At 28.7% G+C, this 21775-nt stretch overlaps 2 protein-coding genes across 2 annotated transcripts; both read right to left on the bottom strand.

Annotated features, from left to right (window-relative positions):
* Nucleotides 1–1142: 1142 nt before the first annotated feature.
* On the bottom strand, nt 1143–8290 carry LOC100790546 (receptor-like serine/threonine-protein kinase ALE2). Its single transcript, XM_014762952.3, has 8 exons — nt 7949–8290; nt 5613–5726; nt 5436–5534; nt 4384–4752; nt 4035–4301; nt 2783–3172; nt 2440–2680; nt 1143–1941 (listed from the first exon to the last, which is right to left on the bottom strand). Exons 1-8 carry the CDS (start codon nt 8031–8033, stop codon nt 1245–1247), a joined length of 2262 nt encoding a protein of 753 aa, XP_014618438.1. The 5' UTR covers nt 8034–8290; the 3' UTR covers nt 1143–1244.
* Nucleotides 8291–15321: 7031 nt separating this feature from the next.
* On the bottom strand, nt 15322–16304 carry LOC100795642 (uncharacterized). The gene is made up of 2 exons (XM_003537076.5): nt 16036–16304; nt 15322–15871 (listed from the first exon to the last, which is right to left on the bottom strand). Exons 1-2 carry the CDS (start codon nt 16131–16133, stop codon nt 15637–15639), a joined length of 333 nt encoding a protein of 110 aa, XP_003537124.1. The 5' UTR covers nt 16134–16304; the 3' UTR covers nt 15322–15636.
* Between the last annotated feature and the right edge of the window lie 5471 nt (nt 16305–21775).

The raw sequence follows: 21775 nt of genomic DNA, 5'->3' as shown, positions 1-21775 counted from the left end.
CTTTTTCCTTAATCAATAATATATATATATATATATATATATATACCTCAAATATGAAAGAATCCCTTGAATAAACCTTATGTGTTTCCATTCAAGAGAACACTTATTATACATAATATGAATTAAATGAAAAGACAAATAAAGAATCCAAATAATTTTTTTTAAAAAAATACAATAATACTCAAACTAATACAAAAGTTAACTTTAAAACAAAAAATTAATACAAGGTTTATTTTTTTGTCTTTGGAACATAGAGTTGTATCTCTGGCTGATTTAGGAGTTATAACGATCTTACATTTCATTTGACATACTATGATAGAGTACATAATAAAGATTAATAATTAATTGAAGAAACAAAAAAATTCAAGAAATAAAGAATTTTATTTTATTTTGGAAAATAAGTAGTTATATGGATTAATTAAAAAAACTAATTAACAATTTGATAGATGGATAAATAGATAGATAATCAAAGTATAAAAATTCAAATCTTATACTATATTTTACTGTTTTTGATTCCTTTTTCCATAACTTCTCTCCTATATAATTCATTATTAATGTTCAGATATATTTATCACACTTCTTATACTCTCGGGGACTAAATTTTACATTTTCATTTTCGAGGACGCATTTGTCACAGAGTGAGAAGACGAAAAGTAAAAAAAAATATTATGACAAATATGTCCTTATGCTGACAATTCACGTTGGTAATCATTTCAATGACAAATTTGTTCCTTCGTGCTACGTAGATTTATTAACGCTAACAAATGAAAGTTAACGACATAAGATATTTATATACTTTTTATACGTTCAGAGACTAAATTTTGTATTTTCATCTTTCAGGACGCATTTGTCAGCAAATTACATATTGAGAAACAAAAGTGACTATTTAGCCATATTTTTTTGTTGGTCTTTGCGGTATAACAAGACTGATTGAAGTTTTAATTGTAAATAATTCAAACTTTTTTTTTTCAGAAATAAGTTTAACCATTTGAAATTGAAGTTTTCTCCGGACGTAACTACGGTTTGAACACTAACCTACACTACACTTCAAATTTCCACCTTGTATGTCAAATTCGTCTTTCCCCAATCCGAACACGAAAAATGTAGAAATTTGAGGAACATATCCTACACAAGTCAGCAACTCTAAATAAGCCCTTCGGGCCATTTTGAAACTGCACATTTTAAAAACGCAATAATTGTCAAACCTTTAAAACTCAGTAACCATTGACAAGAATCATCAAACCTTAAACCCAGTAACCATCATCATTCCAAACACGCTTGGAAGGATGTACCACACGTTCACTCTGACTTCGAGTAAGCTTAGTAAATGGTAGCTTACTCTTGGCTATTCTCAAGGGGCCTGATCTAACCCGGTGCCTGATCGGCAAAGAAATCTCATCTCCATTCAAGCTTGAAGCTGAAAACGGTCTGTTTTCCATCATTTCAAGATGATCAGAATTGAAATCCATTGTGATTAAGGTTGATGCTTGTCCATAAGCTAATCTTGGGGCTAACTCTTCAGCATCCAACCAACTGCTATCAGAAAAGACAAGTTCACCTCCAAAATCCGAGGCCCAAGCAGAAGACTCCTTGTTACTCTCATTGGTGTCGTTGTGGATCAACTTAAGAGCCTGCACAACTTCACCCATAAAAGGTCTCTGATTGACCTCCGGGTGTACGCACATGAAAGCAATACCAGCCATCTTTGCCATGTCATCAAAGTCATAGCTTCCAGCCAAAGATGGATCCACCAGCTGTTCTAAACCTTCTCTACTTCTCAATAGTGGGCGAGCCCACGTTACAAGATTCTCCTGCCCCTGAGGTTGAGACATGTCCACTGGTTTTCTGCCTGTCAGAAGCTCAAGCAGCACAACACCAAAACTATAAACATCACTTTTAACGAGTAAATGGCCTGTCATTGCATATTCTGGGGCAACATACCTGCAAAATTGAATAGGTAGAAATGGCATAAGTTGAAGGCTAGGAATTTACAATGGCATCAAAAAATGATTTTAATCACACATGATTTATAAGCCACGGGCATTACACAAATTATGCAATAGATTGGTGCCCATGGACTTCAGCAGGAAAGAAAAGACAATCTGAATAATTCTCGGGATGGGTTAATAAGCACTGTGCTCAGAATTTGTGTTTAGCTATCAGATTATCTCATTAGTTAATTGATGTAAAATATACCAGAGTTGAACAATGTCCAAGAAAAAAAAAAAAAACTTCAGATATTGAAGAATTTTATGGTGATGATTGATGACAAAATCTAATGTTAAAGAAATGGAAAAGCCACACAGCATGTGAGAGGACACCGTTAGTTACGCACAGGACCCACCCTCACATGTATCTGTCAGATTCAAACCCAGCGTGTAGTGGAACTCTCAAAAAATTACTAAATCAAAATGTTGCAGACGAAGTCTTAAAACTTACCCAAAAGTACCCATGACCCTTGTAGAAATATGACTATTTCCTTCGGTCGCTTCTCTTGCTAATCCAAAATCAGAAACCTTGGGGGTAAAGTCATCTTCTAACAACACATTGCTAGCTTTAAAATCTCGGTGAATTACAGGAGGAGTAGAATCTTCGTGTAGATAAGCCAATCCTCTTGCAGATCCAAGGGCAATTTTTGTCCGTGCTTCCCAATTTAGAGGGCTCCTTTTCTTGTCATCACCTGCAGGATCATTAACAAGAATTCAATTTAACACATGGCAAGGCATTATAAATTGAACAAGCGGCACACACCCAAAACCAAAGAAAATATGTAACCAATTACCATGCAAATGAGACTCAACACTACCATTGCGAAAAAGCTCATAAACCAAGCAACGCCTTGGCCCTTCTATGCATATACCAATGAGTTTCACAAGATTACGATGATGCAAGCGGCTTAGCATCTCAACTTCTGCAACAAATTCACGGTCTCCATTCTGACCATCCCTTGTTAGCAGCTTAACTGCAACTTCATTTCCATCATCCAATGTCCCACAATAAACACGTCCAAATCCTCCTTCTCCTAATACTCTCTGAGAACTGAACTTAGTTGTTGCTTTCTCAAGCTCAGAAAAGGAAAATGTTTTAACCGAGAGAATAGAATGAGCGAGAGCGGACGCAAGAGACATAGATCTTGAGCTCATAATTCTTCTTGACAACATAAATTCCATGCCTGCATAATAAGAATACATTTATTTATATTTCACTTCAATTATGATACAGTTTACAGGAAGTAAATAACCAAGAGTCCAAGAGAACATAAAGTGGAATAAAATTTGTCATCTTAAATGAGAAAAATGTTGATTTCACTACTCTATTTGATTTCAGGTATATTTCAATAACCACCAAATGTGAAGGACATTTCACTAATCTTATTGATCCTATATATAGCAATACTAGTGTCTTTTTAGTTGAAAATATGATATAAGGATATGTTACTCCTGGTCCTAGACTACAAGTCAAAGTATCAATGACAGGCATAGTATCCCAGAGGAGCAGGCAAAGGCCCACCAAAGGATTGCCTTGAAAGCATTTTTTTCCCATGTAAGAAAGGTAACTCAACTAACCTCTGGACAATAGGCGTATCCCCTTGCTAGTATATATTGATGGGAAAAAAATCTGTTTTACAATTATCATATAAAAGTCAAGCACAAAAAGCACTCATGTAAATCACAGAAACCTAATTTAACTGTGACACAAAACAATTTAATGAGGAGTCAATCTTCAAGACCTAGAGATCAACATACTGCAAATTTGTATAGTGTAAAACAAAAATATATATTTACTTTTCCAAGAAACAGATATGACTAAACAATATAATCTTTGGCACATGATAAGGAAAGCATAGATGAAATTGCAAAGGGAACTGTACTCAACCAAAGAAATAATATTTTAGGCAACAATTTAGTTGAGTATAATTTACAATAAAATGCTTAGCAATCAAATGACAAATTCTACCAATTCTATATAAGCATCTGAAAATTATTTTGAAAAAAAAAACACACACACACACACAGTAAAGTTCAAAGCTATACCAGATCTCTTGTTTAGACATGATGTGAATGCAGGGCCAACAGCACTTGATGGTCTCCTAATTTTCCTCCATTTCAAAATGATGTAAAATGCTCCAACCAAAACCAACAAGAGTACAACAGAAGATAGAGCAATGACGATTATTGTTCTAAGATTCATTTTCTCATTCTCGCTGTTCATGTCTGCAGTAATTGGAAGAACATTAATACTCTCCCTGGGCATGTGACCTCTCCCAGTTAAGGTTTCAGGTGGCCGAGGCGATGGTATACCTGATACCAACTGCTTTAGTCTCAAGCAGTAACATATGACAAGAATAAACTAAAATGTCATTAGGAGAAATGAAACAACTACCTGGATAAGTAATACACAAGATGGCATAATCACCAAAAAGGCTCCTATTAAGAGGAACTTCGTTGTGCCAAAACCGTTTAGACAACAGAACTGCAGTGGTATTGTCAAATTTTTCCCCAAGTGGAACCAAGTAAATATCAATTGTGGTTTTTCCCTGATTTTGACTGTCAGCAGTGACACCCATTATCCTCACCTGGCTCTGCTTCAAATATGTTCCAGAACTGAGTTCAATCTCTAACTCATCAATTACTGGAAAAACAGCCAAAGGAGCCGCATCCAGTACTAGTCTGACTTTCATGGGAAATACACAACCACAAGGTGAACCAAAAGGAGTTGCAGTTAATGGATCTGTACAGATTTGGCTACAAGCTGCCAGAAATTTTTTACGTAATGAGAGTATGGTATTATAGTATATTTGTATTAGATAACAAGGAGGGGGAAATGCTATTTCACAGAATTCCGTGTAATTTGATCAGGAGAAGAATTGAACTCATGCCAACTGAAACTTCGAATTTTCTATTATGATGAATATTTATTTAGTCCCACTCCAGTAGTCCAGTGTATTAAATATTAACTAAACCCATTAGGCCCTATCATATCTTAAGGATGAAGAGAAGTATTTAAGAAATAAGAGCTCAAAGGCATCTTGAAATAACGTCGAGAAACAAATATGGTCCAAATAATTTTCATACCACATTAAATATAGTAAATATATTAATATATTAATTTTCAAAAGAGACTTTTTTAATCTGAAGCATCAAACTAATTATATACAAAAGATTCTTCCAAATAATCCAATTTTTGACATTATGCTTATTTATGCTATCTTACCACATTTAACATAGTACCATAAATTAAAAGAATCAACTAAGAAGATAAATAAATGATAAAGTTTGGCATATTTAGTTTCAAAGAATCAATTATTGATTCCCTTGGTAAAAAAAGGATTGTAACTACAATATTGTATGACCAAAAAAGCCATTGAGATTTTATAAATAGTCCTGCTCCTGGTAAAAGTAGTAGCAGAAGAGTGTATAACATCCAGGAGTTACCTTGGTCTTTAGAAAGGGATGGAGCGGCAGCATAAGGTTTCCCACAGTTGTGACGATGGTGATAATGAGGAAGTTGTGGTCTTGGAGTCGCAATAGGAACTAAATTAGAGAACATTAATTCTTAGTCTCAGAGCAAACATGAAGTATAACGAGTTATTGAAAATTTTGATGATATACCTTGATAAGATGGAGATTGCACAGGAGCAAAAGATGGCCCAGAAGAAGGTTTAACTAACCACATTTTAGCTCGTTCAGCTGAAGCAAATGGCACATTCGTAGAAACCGAGTTCACTGCAGGAAAAGAACCTCCTGTCATACTCATACATAATGGCATAGTTCTAATATGCAGAGAAGACCTCAAAATGAATTACTAAAATTATTTAAAAATAAATGAATCAGTCATAATCCTTTTCATGTAGCCAACTCCACCTAAGAAGGAAAAGGCTTTCACTGCTATTAAAAACTATCAAATAACGGAAGGGTACTATACTACAATCTTATTTAATTTACTCCAGCTTCCAATATTGTTTGATGATCAAGAGCCTATTACATTATAGCACATCCTCCAAAACCCTTTCCAATATTCTAGTGGAAATGTAAACTATTATAAAATGTCTGGTACAACCCAGCAAGATGGTAAATGATCACAAAACGTACCAATGCAAGGAAATTGGATAAATAACTGGAAGGTTAAGCTGGCATTCTCAAAGAAAATTGATGAAGAAATCATGAGACTTAATTGCCAACCAATTTTAAGAAACTTAAGAAAGAATAAGAATACAACAAGAATATGAGAAAGTCTGTTCATAGGCAAATGCAATAAATTTAATTATCCTGTTTTATGGCACTGAGAAAAATATCTGTTTACAGCGAGGTCTTCAATCATTAAATACTCCAAAAAATGAAGCATTTAAAACATCATGAAACTATTGTCAAAAGATTAACTGATAATGGACTCTACATTTGCGAGGACTATTGTTATTCAATACTAAGAAATAAAACAATACATATCCTTTCCCACTCAGATTTTCAAGGATTCAAATGCTAAGTCATTAGTTTTGCATAAAACACTGCAGGGCAGATGTTCCACAATGCATGGTCTATTCTGTCATCATACCATGTTCAACTAATACTTCTTTGCCAAACAAAGGTCAGTACATGCATATCATTGGAGAAGGAGGCAAGTATATATTGACAAAGAGAAATGACCCAAAATACAATGTGTTAGGCTTCTTTAAAAACTGTAGCTGACACTATCTCATGTTCTACTTTACTACAGATTGTAACACATCCGCACAGATCAAACACTTACTCACAAATAGCATTCAAGACACCCCTCTATTTCCTCCACTCTGCTTGAATCCCATGGTTTACATCCCCTTGTATTTCTTCATCGTGTTTTGTATGATTGACCCAAAATACTTAAACCATGTGACCTGTGGTAAGGTGTGGTTTCTATTTTTCACCTCTGCTCTAAGCTATGATTGATGCACTTGCTAAAATTACATTCCATATAATCCATCCTACTGCTACTTAAGCCATCTGCTTCCCAAGCTTGTCTCCACATCTAACTTACCATTTATTCCTTCTCTTGACTCTCTAACTAGGACTATATAAGTCTGTGATATATTTAGATGTAATAAATAGAAACTTAGTAGCAAAGTTTGATGATAACAAATATTTTGATATATTACTTGGCCACTAGAAATGAAGCAGCTTTAAAAATAAATTTATATGATCAATATTTAAAAGTTAGAACATATTAAGTTTTCCAAAATAGACTATTCTGGTATAGGACATATTTAAGTGTATAAAACAATGTGTATTTCAAAATGATATAGCCACACATTTAGTCTAACAAGAACTACAAAGTAAGAAACATTAAAACAACTGTTTTTGATATGTAATTTAAACAAATAAACAATCAAGCAGAAAAAAATTAGACCAAAATTGGAAGAAAACAACACTAATTATTAAACACATATGAACTCCAAGCATAATCAATAATCATAACTTTCTATAATTGATATGCTGTCAACATCTACCCACACAACTAGAATCCAATGGCCTGCGCCCTAGTCGAAATGCACCTTGAACAGTTGAACTTATTGACTTGAAATTACAATTTACCTATTTTTTTTTTTCTGCAATCTGTTTACACCATATTTATTTGATGAGTATGGTATAAACATTCATTCTACGGTCTCTACCAACTAATTCCACAATCTTCATAGATTATTTCCTTCCACTGTTGTACACTTTCTCGCGTAACCATACAAAGACCACGCACCATTCATTGAAAACCAAACTTTCTCCAAATTAAACTAAGCAATTAATTAAGAAGCATTAAACTCTAAACAGAATACGTGGCAGACAACAATGTAGGCTCTCGTCAAATTGATGCTATAATAATTTGTGAGAGAAAATAGCATCAGCATGCGAATTACTAATTAAGATGAACAGTGCGAAAACGAAGGAAGAAATTAAGAGAAGCGAATATATGATGATGATACCTGAGAAAGAGAAAAGGAGAGCGAGGAGGAAGATACGCGAAGTCGACATTGACATAGCAAGTGTGCGCAAAGGCAAAAAAAGCATCGTCAGTAGTAAAACGCAGCGTTGAGGAGGCGGAAAAAACTCCGGGAGTACTTATCGTCTGCGCAGCGGCATTGCAGAGAGCACGGTGATGACGCGGAAGCTTCTAGATCCCAGAAATGCGGAGAAGAGAAAACATGCGAGAGAAAAAACACACACCGATATGTATATATATGCAGAAGAAGAAGAACAGGAAGTATAACAAAGCGAGAAAAAGAGAGAGAGAGAGAGGAAAATGGTGGATGATGATGAAAGAATTTATTGAAACAGTGAGTGAATGAGTTTTTGATGGAGTAATATATAGTGTTTTGGGAGAGGGAGTGAGTGCCTGAAATAAAATGGGTTTCCAAAACGACAAAATCAGAAGCAGTTTCATGCAGTCATTCGTAACCGTTATATATATCTTCTTCTTTTCTTCTTTCATTGGCGCAATTCCCTAGAGGAAACTGGCAACTGATCCCATGTGAACGCGGAATCAAATCAAATTTATCAAATCAAAGATGTTTTCTTTATCAGGTTATTATCAAACTTCATCATTTATAATTGAAATTGGCCATTTATTTATTATTGAGGTTTTTAGGATTTTTTATTACATGCAAAACATTAAGAGAACAAAAATTATAGTGCAAATAATTACAAATTAGTATCATAAATAAATTTAATTTTTAAATTTATTATTGTAAAAATGAATAATTTTTTTATTATATAAATTATGAATTTATAATAATATAAAAATGGTCATTTTTTATGCAGCAAAATTTGTTTTACATGTGCATATCACGATGGCTTTTATTTTCATTACTATACCCAATAAAAAATCACCAAGGCTGTATATTTCAATATTTTTAATGTCTTAAATGTACTGGTTAATGAATTAAAAATAACATTTGTAATTAATTAATGCACTTCTGCCACATTTTTAATTCACTCATTACATTTTTGATAAATAATTTTATTTATTATTTTTTAATATTATCTTTAAGACACTCATTAATTATGTTCTTTTTTATAGAAAAAAAAAGTAAATTTTAAATGTTTTCTATTAATTGTATTTGACTTGTCTTATTTATGATTATTTTTGCATGGTGTTCATCTAGTACTACATATTAGTGTAACAATTCGTGTCTTGCACCAGTCTTATGCTTACAATTTATAAATTTTTATATTATTATAATTTTTAATATATTTTTAATATCTTTTTTATTTTAAATATATGTGTGTGCATATCCTTCTAACTACATTCATAGGTATTCACTAAAAAAATCAAAACAAAAATAAATTTAATTAAAAATAAATAAATTTGAAGCATATGGTTATATACTAAAATAAATACTTTTAAAACATATATTAATATTAAAAATAAATAATTTTTAATTTTTATATTTATAATAAAATTATATTAGAGCAACTTAACTTATATATAATTTAAATTATTTAAGTAATTTCAAATTACATGTATAAGTTTAAATTATTGTCTACTCATATCCCGTTAATAAGTACATAGAGTAAAAATTGATTTATTTTACTTATGATCTAAATTAAAAGATGAATCAAACAAAAGTTAATGATTAACAAACAAAATAATATTTTATATTATATAACAAATATATATATATTTATTCATACATGCACACCTATCACATGATGTCCATCATCTTCAAAACAATAACAACATAATAGATCAATTTTAACATTATTGTAGAGGAAGATGATGCATAAAATATTTTTCTTTGAAGTAACATGTGACAAATGGAAAGGGAGAGAAATGGTTACCTTAGGACAACACCATTTGTCACACCTGAGAACTAGAAAACAAACTTTAGAAAGTAAAACAAAATAAAAAAGATGAAACAAAAAGAAGAGATAATAAAAGTTAGACACTAGAAAGAGGAAGTGAAACAAAGCATATAAATGGATGAATAAATAATACATTTTGAATTTAAAATGAAAACTAAATTTAATTCAAATAATTAATAAATAATCCAACAGAAAAGATGAATAATCTTAATCACATATAATTGATTTGAAATAATTTTAATTGAATATTTAATTGTTTGATTACTTTTCAAATATGGTTTGGTGGAAATCGTCTTCATTTTACATTATTCAAAGATGATTTTGCAAAAATCATCTTTGAAATATTAGTGATATTTACAAAATTATCATTATTATACAAATGATGATGACTTTTTGACAATCATTGTTGAGATTACATCGTAAAAATGAGTTTTTTTAGTAGTGTGATAGATAAATATTTTTGTTGTGACTTGTGTTAAAAAAAAATATGATATAAACAACATTATTTTTTTACATGAATTTTATATCTTTTTAATACAAGTGACAAATAAATAAATAGAGGATGGTCCCATAAGGTATGAGACAAGTGACTAATAGTCTATGTCTTTTAAATATATGACAAAGGTTTGATTTTTTGTTATATGAATACAACAATACCTGTAGAAAGAGAAATTAATCATTAACGTGTCGTCTCTAAAAGAATTGGTCTGATTTCAAGATTTTAAATAGAAAATATATTTAGTTGCAAACTAAAAATAAAAAATAACTTATTTTATTTATTATATTATTCAGATAAAAAGGTAAGTGATAGATAAATATTTTTGCTCTAACTTTGTTGAAAGGAAAAATGATATAAATAACATTATTTTTTTACATAAATTTTATATCTTTTAATACAATGACAAAAAACTAATTAGAGAGTGGACCTATGAGGTGTGATACAGGTTGTTAATGACTTTTTTCCTTTTAAGTATATAACAGGAGTTTAATTTCTTATTATGTGAATAAAATAACACTAATTTATGGGAAGAGAAGTTATCCCTTAACATATAGTCATACTCTATTTTCTTTTTGAAGAAATAGTTTCATGATTTTGGATTATAGAGATACCTTATTTTCTCACAAGAAAAGAAAAAAAGAGTGGAATGAGCCACCTCATATATTTTGGCTTCCCTGGTTTTGATTTAATTCACGCATTTTAGGCGTTTGTTTTTTGGTTTTCTGGTTCCTTTGTTTTTTTCATTTCCATGTTAAAAAGACAGATCTATAAATTTGTTATTTGACAAAATTTTCTCACTCTTTTCAATTTTTTCTATTTCTAAAATTAGTCTTAAGAAAATTGAAATTTTTATATTTGGTACAAGTTTAATAGAATAAAATTGTTGGGTGTTAGTTATCATAAAAGTGATATTTTAATGTTTTGCTTGACCTTCATTGGCTAGTGTATTATTTTGTTGTGAGAATATTAAAATTTAGCTTTTAGTTCTATTATTATTTTTATTGTATCTTATCATTTTTTTCTCTCATTGTGTGAGAAAATGATGGTAAAAAATATATAATTTTTAATAAGTTGTCAACGTTGTATTTTTATGTATAAGTGAACTATTTTATTATTTTTTTTATGATATTTATACATTTTTCTACTAACAAGTTTTAAACGACATAGATTAACTTATTTAAAGTTTGAAATATTTATAGAAATAATAAATAATATATCAACTAAAGTTTATTAGTAAAATTAAACACAGTTTTTTAATAGAATTGTTTGACCAATCTCTCATATTGAGCCAACTCATACCAAGGATATGTTGGAAAGAAATTGTTTTAAATATATACTATCCAAAAGGCTTATGATATTTTTATAAGCTTGTTAATTTTATCTATTTTTTAATCTATAGAAATTGAATATCAAGGATTTATAATATTTATACATCTTGTTCAATCAATTAAGTTAGATGTTATGATTGCTAATTTTATCTTATTTTTACATAAGTGATTGATTTTAACTCAATGAGTGTTGTGTTCCTTTTAGATGAAGATGTCAAACAAACATTTTAGAGAGAAGATTGTAACCTAATCGAAGCAAGGATGCCAACCTTTTTCAAACTTACCATATAAGTTTTGACAATGCAATATGGTTACATTCTCGTGATACTGAATATTGAATTTTGTTTTCTCACTTAAAATTGAATATCTCTTTTTCTTCCTTTTATTGCAATGATAGAAAAGATTGAGTTGCTGAGCTTCAAAAATAATATAAAGTATTTAAATTATTAACATTAGACTAAGTTATTTTAAAAAAGATAAGGTTTTCGAATTGCTTGCCAACACAAATTATTTTTTTAAAGAATCTCTAAATTCTGTTTACATTAAACATTTGTTATATTACAGTTTCAAATCAAATTTTTTAGAAGAATTTTTTTTATTTATATATAGAAAATAATTTTATTAAAATATTTTTTTCATACTTGTATAAAAAATCACATCCAAACTTATGTATAGGTTCACATTAAATAGAATATTATTAAAAGGAACACTTAATTAAGTTATATACCTAATCTTTTTTACGGAAAAAAAATTTCAGGTGAGATATTTCGTTTTGAGCTTTTGCACAACCCCAAAAAGGTAAGGCTGTTTTATATTAGGTATTCACCGTCGTCCTATGCATCATCATAAAAAGTCTTTATTTTCTATGAAGATTTCATAAAATATCATCAGGAAAAAATACCTTTTTAAAATACCTTTTAGCTAAAAACTATTTTAAAAGGGTATCATTCTAAAAAGATTTTTAGATAAAATTTGTCTTACAATAACACAATTTTAAAACGGTTCTAAGTTAATAATCGTTTTAAAAAGATATAACTCTAAAATAATTTTTAACAATGGTCTTATAATATATCTAAGACAATTTTTGAAAGAATTGACCTAGAATGTATTTTTAAAAAAAATAAAAATATTATTATTAAAGAATTGTACAGATAAGAATATGAATTTTTTATTCCCATACCTCTACCTCTATAGTGCACTCATCAATAAAAAAAATCCAATTAGTGAGAAGCAAATGAATTATAGAATCAAAGGAAAAACAAACATAACAGTATTTTTCATTAAATTGATTTAACTGTAACAAAATATTTATTAGAAAAGAGAAAAAAAGATGAAACAGGAAAAGAATAACAATTCTATTCATTTTTTAAGGCAATTGCCTTCTAGATTATGAGTGTTCTTGTTAAACTACTCATCTATCAACTGTTTGGGATCAAACACAGCCACAATCCCTCAACATGTAAAATTCCCAACACATGTAACATACAAAACATGATCGAACCAGGAAATGTCATTTGCCTTGAGTGGCAATTCCCAACATAAAACATAATCTAGAACATAGATATTGTAGTACTTATGGTAATATATACTTATAGCAATAAATAAGTCACATCTCATCTCAAATTGAATTTGTACCATGCAGGACACGTTAATCACCCATAATAATACGTAGGTGGTATTGTTACCTCTAGATATTATACAACTAGAGTGAGAATCCAAATATGTAACATGATTATCATTCAAAACCAGAGTTCGTTGAGTACAATCAATTCTTTAAGTGTAACCAAATTACACCCATGTCATTGATTATACATAAACTTTATCATGCATTAAGAAAGTTTAACTTAGTTGGATCAACAATATATATAAGTTGTTATAACATAATAATAGATAGTTTTGCATTATGGAAGTCCAACTTCTCATTCAGTTTTGCATTATTATTTTTTATTTGAGGGATATGAGATAGTCAGCATTTCTATATTGTTTTAAATTTCATTATAAACAAAATCCAAATAATATTCATTAATCTGAGCAAATTATACTAGCAGTCCTTAAGGTTTTGTGTAAATACACAAGTGTCTCAAGTTTGTTTAACCATTACATTCACCTTCTTTGTTGGGGTGTTAATGAAAAAATTGAGAGAATGATACTGTAATATTTTCAAACATATAAATAAGTATTAATGTAATGTTTTCAAACTTAAAGAAAGATTTTTATAGGAAAATAAAAAAAGATGAGATTATGTGTAATTTGATAAAAACTCAGTGAGTGTTAATAATTTGCTCTATTTATTTTATTGCATTTCATCTCATTGAATTTTCTTTCATTTATCATTGATGATAACCACTTAAGTAGGTGCAGGGTTTGCCTTAGTGATTGCCACTTAAGTAGGAGGTTGTTATATCACTTTTCATTTTCTCGAGCATGAGTTATAATCTCTTATTATCTTTGGTAACCTGTTGAAACAATAGGTAGAAAACACGAGAAAATAACAAGTATAACCACCACTATAAAGGTAAAAAAGGATCTTATGCAGGTTCTTTACTCCTCTTACCAAATCTGTAGAAGTCGTGCACTTTTGGCATGTGGTATGTCGAACTTGAAATGTAGAAAACATAAGAAGAAAGTAAGGGTTAATATATTAGCAGGTTTAGACTATCACTACGAAATCTTAATTTATGCTTGAACTTTGACTCGAATCCTTTGAAAACAAAGAGACAAATTAAGAAGAAATGAAAAAAGGGTGATTGATTGGTCATGGTAGTGGAGAGATTGATTAATAGATGTGTATATTTTGGTCTTAATGTGACTTTTATAAAATGGTTTGAATGAATTTTACTTTAAACTATGTAAGGATAAATTCTGTTTTTTTTATTATAAGTGGAAAGATTTAATTTATACGATCAATTAATTAAAAAAATATTTTACATATATATTTTTATTAAATTATTCTTATCTCTTTTAATTTATCTACCCTACTCCATTAGTAAGAAAAGATTTTATATAGTGATCCTACTCTACTCAAGTAGTAAGAGAACATTTTATTTAAATAATTAAAAATCATGTATCTTATTTTCCTATTACATTTTTTTCTTTTTAAATTTACATATTCTTTTTTCGTACAAGTGTTTTTTTATTGACCCTGCTTAACCCTTAATTAATGATGACATGTTACGCCCATGTCTATACAATAATAATAACAACTAAGTCCACTTTTATTTTATATTTATTTTAATTTTGCATTTCTCTGTTCTAAAATACATTAATCGAATTTATTATTATTAATTCTTATGATGAACTTTCAAACAAATTTTTTCTATTAGATATCTCAAACTGTTTATTTACCAGTAAAACTCACGAAAGTTCCTGCACATGAAATAGTGCCTCGAAACCACTAAATAAATGAGATTTTTTTGTCGTCACTAAATAAACGAGGAATAATATTATATCTTTATTATAATTTTTCAACATTTTTTTAATATTTTATGAAATAATCATTAATTATGAAGAAGTAAGCATAGTTAATACTATAAAAAGCGAATGCATGCATTTCATAAATGTAATCATTTTCCCAACCCAACAAATTCCAAACCGAATTCCTTCGGATTCATGAATATAATTAAAATTTGCTAAAAAAATGAATTTAATTTTGAAAAAATCTCCTGGATTAATTGATGAGTCAAAGAAACATTAAAAATTGTATCTAAATATCCGACTCTATAAAGATGCTTGGTTTGAACGGGACAAGCCTTTGACTGATTGGTTCCTCCTTTGACTAAAACTACCAATTCCCAGCAAAACCAACCAAAGAGAAAAAACCAACCCTACCACCAGTCTTCAACAAAATACTACTAGATAATGAAACTGTGAAAGAATTAATTACTAGAACGAATAATAATATGATGAACGAAACAATGAGTTCTAAAACTAACTTAATAACATTATTCAATGATGATTGATGAATGATGAGTGATCCAAAACACTAGGAAGAAGATGATGAAGAAGAATTTGATGACTCGAATTTGTAGCACTTGTCCACAGCAACTGACACATCCCAAGTGCAATTGAGTCCCCTTGGTATGGTCACAAGGTCTCCAGCACCAAACTCTACAAACTCTGATGACCCTTTTGGATATGCCTTCACCTTCCCTTTCAGCAAATAGCATGTTTCTTCAGCATCAAACTTCAATTGGTACTTCCCTGGAGAACAACCCCATCTTCCATTTTTTTTAACAATACAATACAACCCCCATCAAAAGAAATCAAATAAAGACCATAAATACAAAATTTATATATGCATGTTATTAATCTAAATAGAGAAAAATAATAATGAAAGGAAGAGCATAATAAAGAGAGATAAAAATAGAGAAAAGGAGCATACTTTGGCCAATACTTGATGTTCAATTCGGCTAGGCGTGACTCGGGAGGATTGCTTTCAATGGTGATTCTAAGGTTTGATGAATTGGAATCTGAAGCCATGGAAGGAGGGGTTGGAGAAGAGAATAAATATTATTTAGTGAACAAAGTTGACCACAGAAAGGCACTGTGGGAAAAACTATGCTTTTTGTTGTGTTTTTGTTTGGTTGGATGAATGTGGGATTTTATATAGAGAAAAATATATAGAGGAATCTTTAGGATAAGAGAGACCTTGAACTATTTTGAGGATGTTGGGTACCCTTATTTAACAACCTACCTTTCACATCATGCCCGCTATGCATCACAATTGTTTTTCAACCGGGGAAGATTTTGATTATGGTGGCTAAAATTAGCTAAAAAGTTAGTTGAAAATTATTCATTAGCTGAAAGTTAAAAGTTAGTAGTTAAAAATTGAAAAATAAACTTATTAAATTATAATTTTTTGGTAAAATTAATTTTTAAAGTAATTGAAAAGTGTAAAAATGATAGAAAAATAATAAAATAATAATTTATTTTAAAAAAGTAACTTGGAAATTGAATAAATATATTGAGGATAAAAATGAAAGAAAATATAAAAAGCTAGAAGTTAGTATTTTAAAAAAAGTTACTTCAAGCATGTTTAAAAAAAAACTTTATTTCAAGTAGTATTTCAAAAGATGATAGAAGGTATTAAAAAAATTTGTTTATCCAAGAGTCAAAAAAGTTTTTAAGTTAGTAACAAAAAATTTAAAAACTAATTAAAATATCTTGTAAAACATAACCTTTGATTTATTAAAAAAATATTTAAAGAATAAAACATGATACAAATATTTGTTGAATACATATATTTTAAAAGAAAATATATTTTTCGTTGTTATAAATATAAAAATATTTAAAATGTGTTCTTGCAAATTTTTCAATAAGTTTTTTGTCAATGTGTTGTTTTTAGGCCCAAAACAAGCTTTGGAGATATTCCAACCTATGTGTATTGTTATATTACATCGATTATATGCATAGAAGAAAAAAAATGACACATTTATATCAATTGTTGCATGAGTGATTTTAAAAAATCATCAGTAAATTTAGATTTATCCAAACATACATCCAAGTCAAAATATGACACATTTTAATTTTGTGAGTACAAAAGAAATATTAAAAATTTTACACAAAAAACTTTGAATATTTCTATATTTATGAGAATGAAAATCATATTTTAGTCTATTTTAAAAATTATTAAAATAAAAGAATTCGACGTTCTTAAGCAAGTCTAAAAAAATATTCCTTAAAACAATTAGTTGGATACTATTTGATGTAAAACAAAAAACGTTTTTAAAATTAATTTTACTAGATGACAAGCTTTATTTTTATGTTTTGATTTCGACATTGTTCATATTAGAGAGATGCTTGATTTCTTGCAAGAGAATCTTTACATGACTCTATACGAGCATGAACAACTAGTAAGACCATGTCGAAAGATTGATGATATCACCCCCACTAAGTCATAAAAGACTCTAAACACCAATACTAGTTCTCTAAACACCAAGCTCATGAGCTACATCAGTTTCAACACTTGTTCCACTAATGTCAACCAATTTGGCCTGAGTTATTCAAAACTCTCCAATTAAAACATAACAAAAGTATATAATCACTCAAAAATCAAAATCTCTTTCATTACAATAAGTTTACCCCTCTACAATATCATCATACTTTGATATAAAAAAAACACCTCTAATATCACTAGAACCCAAGCTTTTTGATCACCACCTAATCAAGCATATAAAAATAAAAACCATAAGCTTATTCTGATAATGATAACAAAGAAAGAATGGATAAAATTTCTCCCAAGAGAAATAGCTCATAAAATCCTTACAACTCAATTTCATTATATTCCACATGAATCCTGTAAAATTAGAAAATTTTACTAGTTCATATTAGTAGACACATATTCTAATAATAAATGGTCAATGAATACTATTTTCAAAGATTTTTCTTAAAATATCCTTTTAGTCCACTTTGGGATCAAGGCCTTTATCAATCCACAACTTTAAGACAATTTTTCTTTCAAAATTATACTTACTTATAAAGACACCTGTATACATTCATTTACCAACATTGTTGGTTTTTTTAGATAAAAAGGGAGATTTTCCTAAAGTTTCCCAAATAATTAAGTAAGTGTTTTAACAACATTTATTTATATTTTAAAGAAAAATCTACTTTTACTCAAGGATACTAATTTATATCCTTTGTGGCTAATTAAGGAATATCTTGAATTATGTCCTGAGATTGATGTTGTGAGACTAACCAATAAAATAGATCTTCGTTATTTGATCACTAAATCAATACGTGTTAAATGGTGAGTAAAATTTAATGTCTCTTTGAGTAGAAATGTCTCAACAAAAATGATCAAGAGCTAAAAACTCAAACAATAAAGAATCATGCTTCTTAGTAGGAAAAAAAAGAGATAATTGGCAACCTTATATAGTGCTTGCCACTTCAGAAGAAGAATGACAAGAAATATTCAAAGTTTTCAGTTCAATACGATTTCAGTAGATTGAACACAAAGTTTCATCAAGTACTAACAATTATCTACAAGACAATGGATATGATTGCTAGGGAATATTTTTCAAGTAATCAAAAGCAATAGACACTAAAGTTGATATTTCTAGTCAAAGATAACATTACATGAAGGAATCTCATGCTTTGATTCAACCAAAGCTCGTTATCATGTCACATGATAAAAAGAGACAAGACTTCTCATTCAACAAGAGTTTATATAAAGGATATCACATAAAGGAATCTCATGACCAAGACTATTATCTTAAAGCTTCGAATATAATAGTACTGTATAATTATTTCGTATATCAATGTAATATTTTATAAGTGTGGTAGATATGATTTAATATTTTATTCAATAAAGTGTTGTAGTTGTAATGTCTTTCTTTTAGTATAAGTAGGTAGATCGTCATTTATCTTAGACAAAGTCTTAATTTTATATACAGTGTTGTAATTACTTATATTAAATTGTTAGAAATTCACTCAAAGCTTTCATACATTCTTTTTAAGTTTTCTATCCAAAATTTCTATTATACAATTTTATTTCTCAATACTTTTATTTTAAATTAATATTCTCAAACATCTTCATCTTATTTTTTGAATAAGGCATGCAGAGGCTAAAGGAATGGAAATCTCAGCTATATTGGCACCTTCATTCCTAACCGTCATGAACAACACACCAGATTATGAATAATCAAAAGAGAAATACAAAATCGAAGGAATCAGAGTTAAAAAAAACATTAAAGAAACTTATAATTAGGAAGACCTAATCTATTTCTATAAAACTCTTCCCACTTTCTCAGCAAAAAGATGGAAGAGATAGAATCCAACCAGGACCACACAAGTATAAGAATAAATTTAATAGAAGAATCTTACATTAAATTATTCTTATATCGTTCATTAATTAAGCTCTTAATTTGACATTAATAATAATGATAAAAAAATTTGACATTAATAATACGAAATCACGTACTAGCTGTCCATTAAATGAACCTGTCCTATTAATAAAAAAAATGTATCTATCCTTCCTTCTAATAAATCGACACTTAAATGTAAAAATAATTTGTTTTGTGGGAATCTTCCTTATTTATCGTTAGTTGTTCGGTGATAATCCACCGTTAATTTGTTGCCTTTTTTTCTCACCATATGTCAACAGTGAACTCTGGTTTTATGTGTTTAAGTAATAGACCACAAATGCCAACTCTCCCTTTCTATGACATCATCTTCCATTCTTCCCTTTCTACTGTTGTATTTGAAAAACAAAAGCTCTTCTTATTTTTTTAAATGTGTAATTTTAATATTTTTAATTTTTAATTGAGATATTTCATTTTTTACCTTTAAAAAATTTACGATTTTAGTTTCTTATAATCAAGATATTTCGTCTTTCACTTTTAAAAAATCCATAATTTTAATTCTTATGAGAAATTTTAAATAATGATCTATGTATTCTATACTCTATAAATATTTACTGATATATGTCTATTTATTATTTATATGATAAATGTTTTTTTAAAATTATTTAATTGCTAACAAACTTGTAAAAAAAAATACATTGTCAAGTCTGAAATTAAAAAAAAGGATTAAAATTATAATTTTTTAAAATTAACGGACCGGAATATCTCAATTAAAATATAGGATGATTAAAATTACGGATTTTAAAAAGTAATGGACAAAGTGCCTCAAATAAAAAATAAAAGAACTAAAATTGAGGATTTAAAGAAATAGGGAATGAAAATTACATTATAGCTAAAATAAAAAAAATGATGAGAAAGAATGAGAGAGAAGAAAATGAAATAAAAATAAATAAATTATTTAAATGGAGAAAAAGTCAGGACAAAGGATGATTGTTCTATTTGTTATATAAAAAAAGTGAAAAATATTACATTTTAATATAAAAATTTCTTTTCTTGTATAAAATAATGATAATTTATTCTTAATCTTGAAAAAGTTATACCGTGTGAGAATAAAACTGGCATTTTTTTTTTTTTAGCGTTTTCTATATAGGCCTTGCTAGTTTTTGTAAGCGGGAGAAATATAACATTTTAATATAGATTTTTGTTTTCTTTGAATAAGTGGGATGAGTTTTTTCTTTATGGGCCTTACTTTTCTTCTTGCGTAATTCTATTTGCATTCTCCCTTTCTTTTTCTTCTCCGTATCTCTTTATTTTTTGTTTGGCAACTTTTATATTTTCTGTTTTGCCGCCAATATATTGATGCAGAGAATCTGGATGACTATATGAACAAACCTAATTCTAGTAGGGCCAACTAAATGTTGGTGGTAACTTCTATATTCTAATAATATTTTTTATACGTATTTAATTTCTAAAATTAAATTTCAGACTTTTAGAATTTTATAAAAAAATATTTTTAAAGAATTTCATTTCTGGAACTAAATTTTTTACTTTCAGAACACACTTCAAACTACTGAGAATACGTTTCTGGAGCAGTTTAGAAATTACTCAGTTTCCCTTAAATTTGCGTACAATTCCGGAACCAAAGACATATTCAGAGGATAAAAACATAACGAAATTAAAACCATTCATGCAGGGTGTTCCCACCATTCAGAGCATAAATGAGTCACTCCCAATCAACCTGAGTGAGAAAAGGTACAAAGATGTTGTGCAGGAGGGGTGAAAGAACGTTATTCCATTATTAAGGAAAATATATTTTTGTTGTGTAATTTTTTTACCTCTCTTATAATATACAACTAGAATGTGATTTTGTTCATAATGGAATTACCTTTTGTTGTATAATTTTGTTACATCTCTTGTATAACGATAATATGATTTCATGGTTAAATATATAATGGAAATGTGATTCCATTAGATAACTTGCTCAATGAAAAATCATTTTTTGTGCTAATTTTTTATAATTTTTTTAATTAATTAAATATGTTATTTTTAAGTAATTAAATTAATTATGATATAAATTATTATTTTTTAATAGGAGTTGGTATCGTATAGATTATATTTTTTAATTAATTAGATAAAAGTAACCATTTCAAAAGTAATCGAAGTAATTATCATATGAATTACTCTTATTAATTTTATATCCAAATAATTTTTTATACTAATTTGTATCATAATTAATTCAATTATAATTAAAAAGAGTAATCTATGTCATTATTAATTTATATTTAAATTAAAAAGTTATTATATTGTAATTAATTTTAT

Source organism: Glycine max, chromosome 10, assembly GCF_000004515.6.
Source record: "Glycine max cultivar Williams 82 chromosome 10, Glycine_max_v4.0, whole genome shotgun sequence".
NCBI classification, from domain to species: domain Eukaryota; kingdom Viridiplantae; phylum Streptophyta; class Magnoliopsida; order Fabales; family Fabaceae; genus Glycine; species Glycine max.
Note: the sequence above shows the minus strand (reverse complement) of the source record. Positions and strands in the feature narration are given on the sequence as shown.

Bases quoted from the DNA above. Each gene is read 5' to 3' on its own strand.
- LOC100790546 (XM_014762952.3), bottom strand. From the start codon at position 8,033: ATGCTTTTTTTGCCTTTGCGCACACTTGCTATGTCAATGTCGACTTCG. The intron at 4,753-5,435 runs GTAACTCCTGGA...AATTTCTGGCAG, and splicing joins ATCCCTTTCTAAAGACCAAG to CTTGTAGCCAAATCTGTACA. The intron at 4,302-4,383 runs GTAGTTGTTTCA...AGTTGGTATCAG, and splicing joins CTTGTGTATTACTTATCCAG to GTATACCATCGCCTCGGCCA.
- LOC100795642 (XM_003537076.5), bottom strand. From the start codon at position 16,133: ATGGCTTCAGATTCCAATTCATCAAACCTTAGAATCACCATTGAAAGC. The intron at 15,872-16,035 runs GTATGCTCCTTT...AAAAAATGGAAG, and splicing joins AACATCAAGTATTGGCCAAA to ATGGGGTTGTTCTCCAGGGA.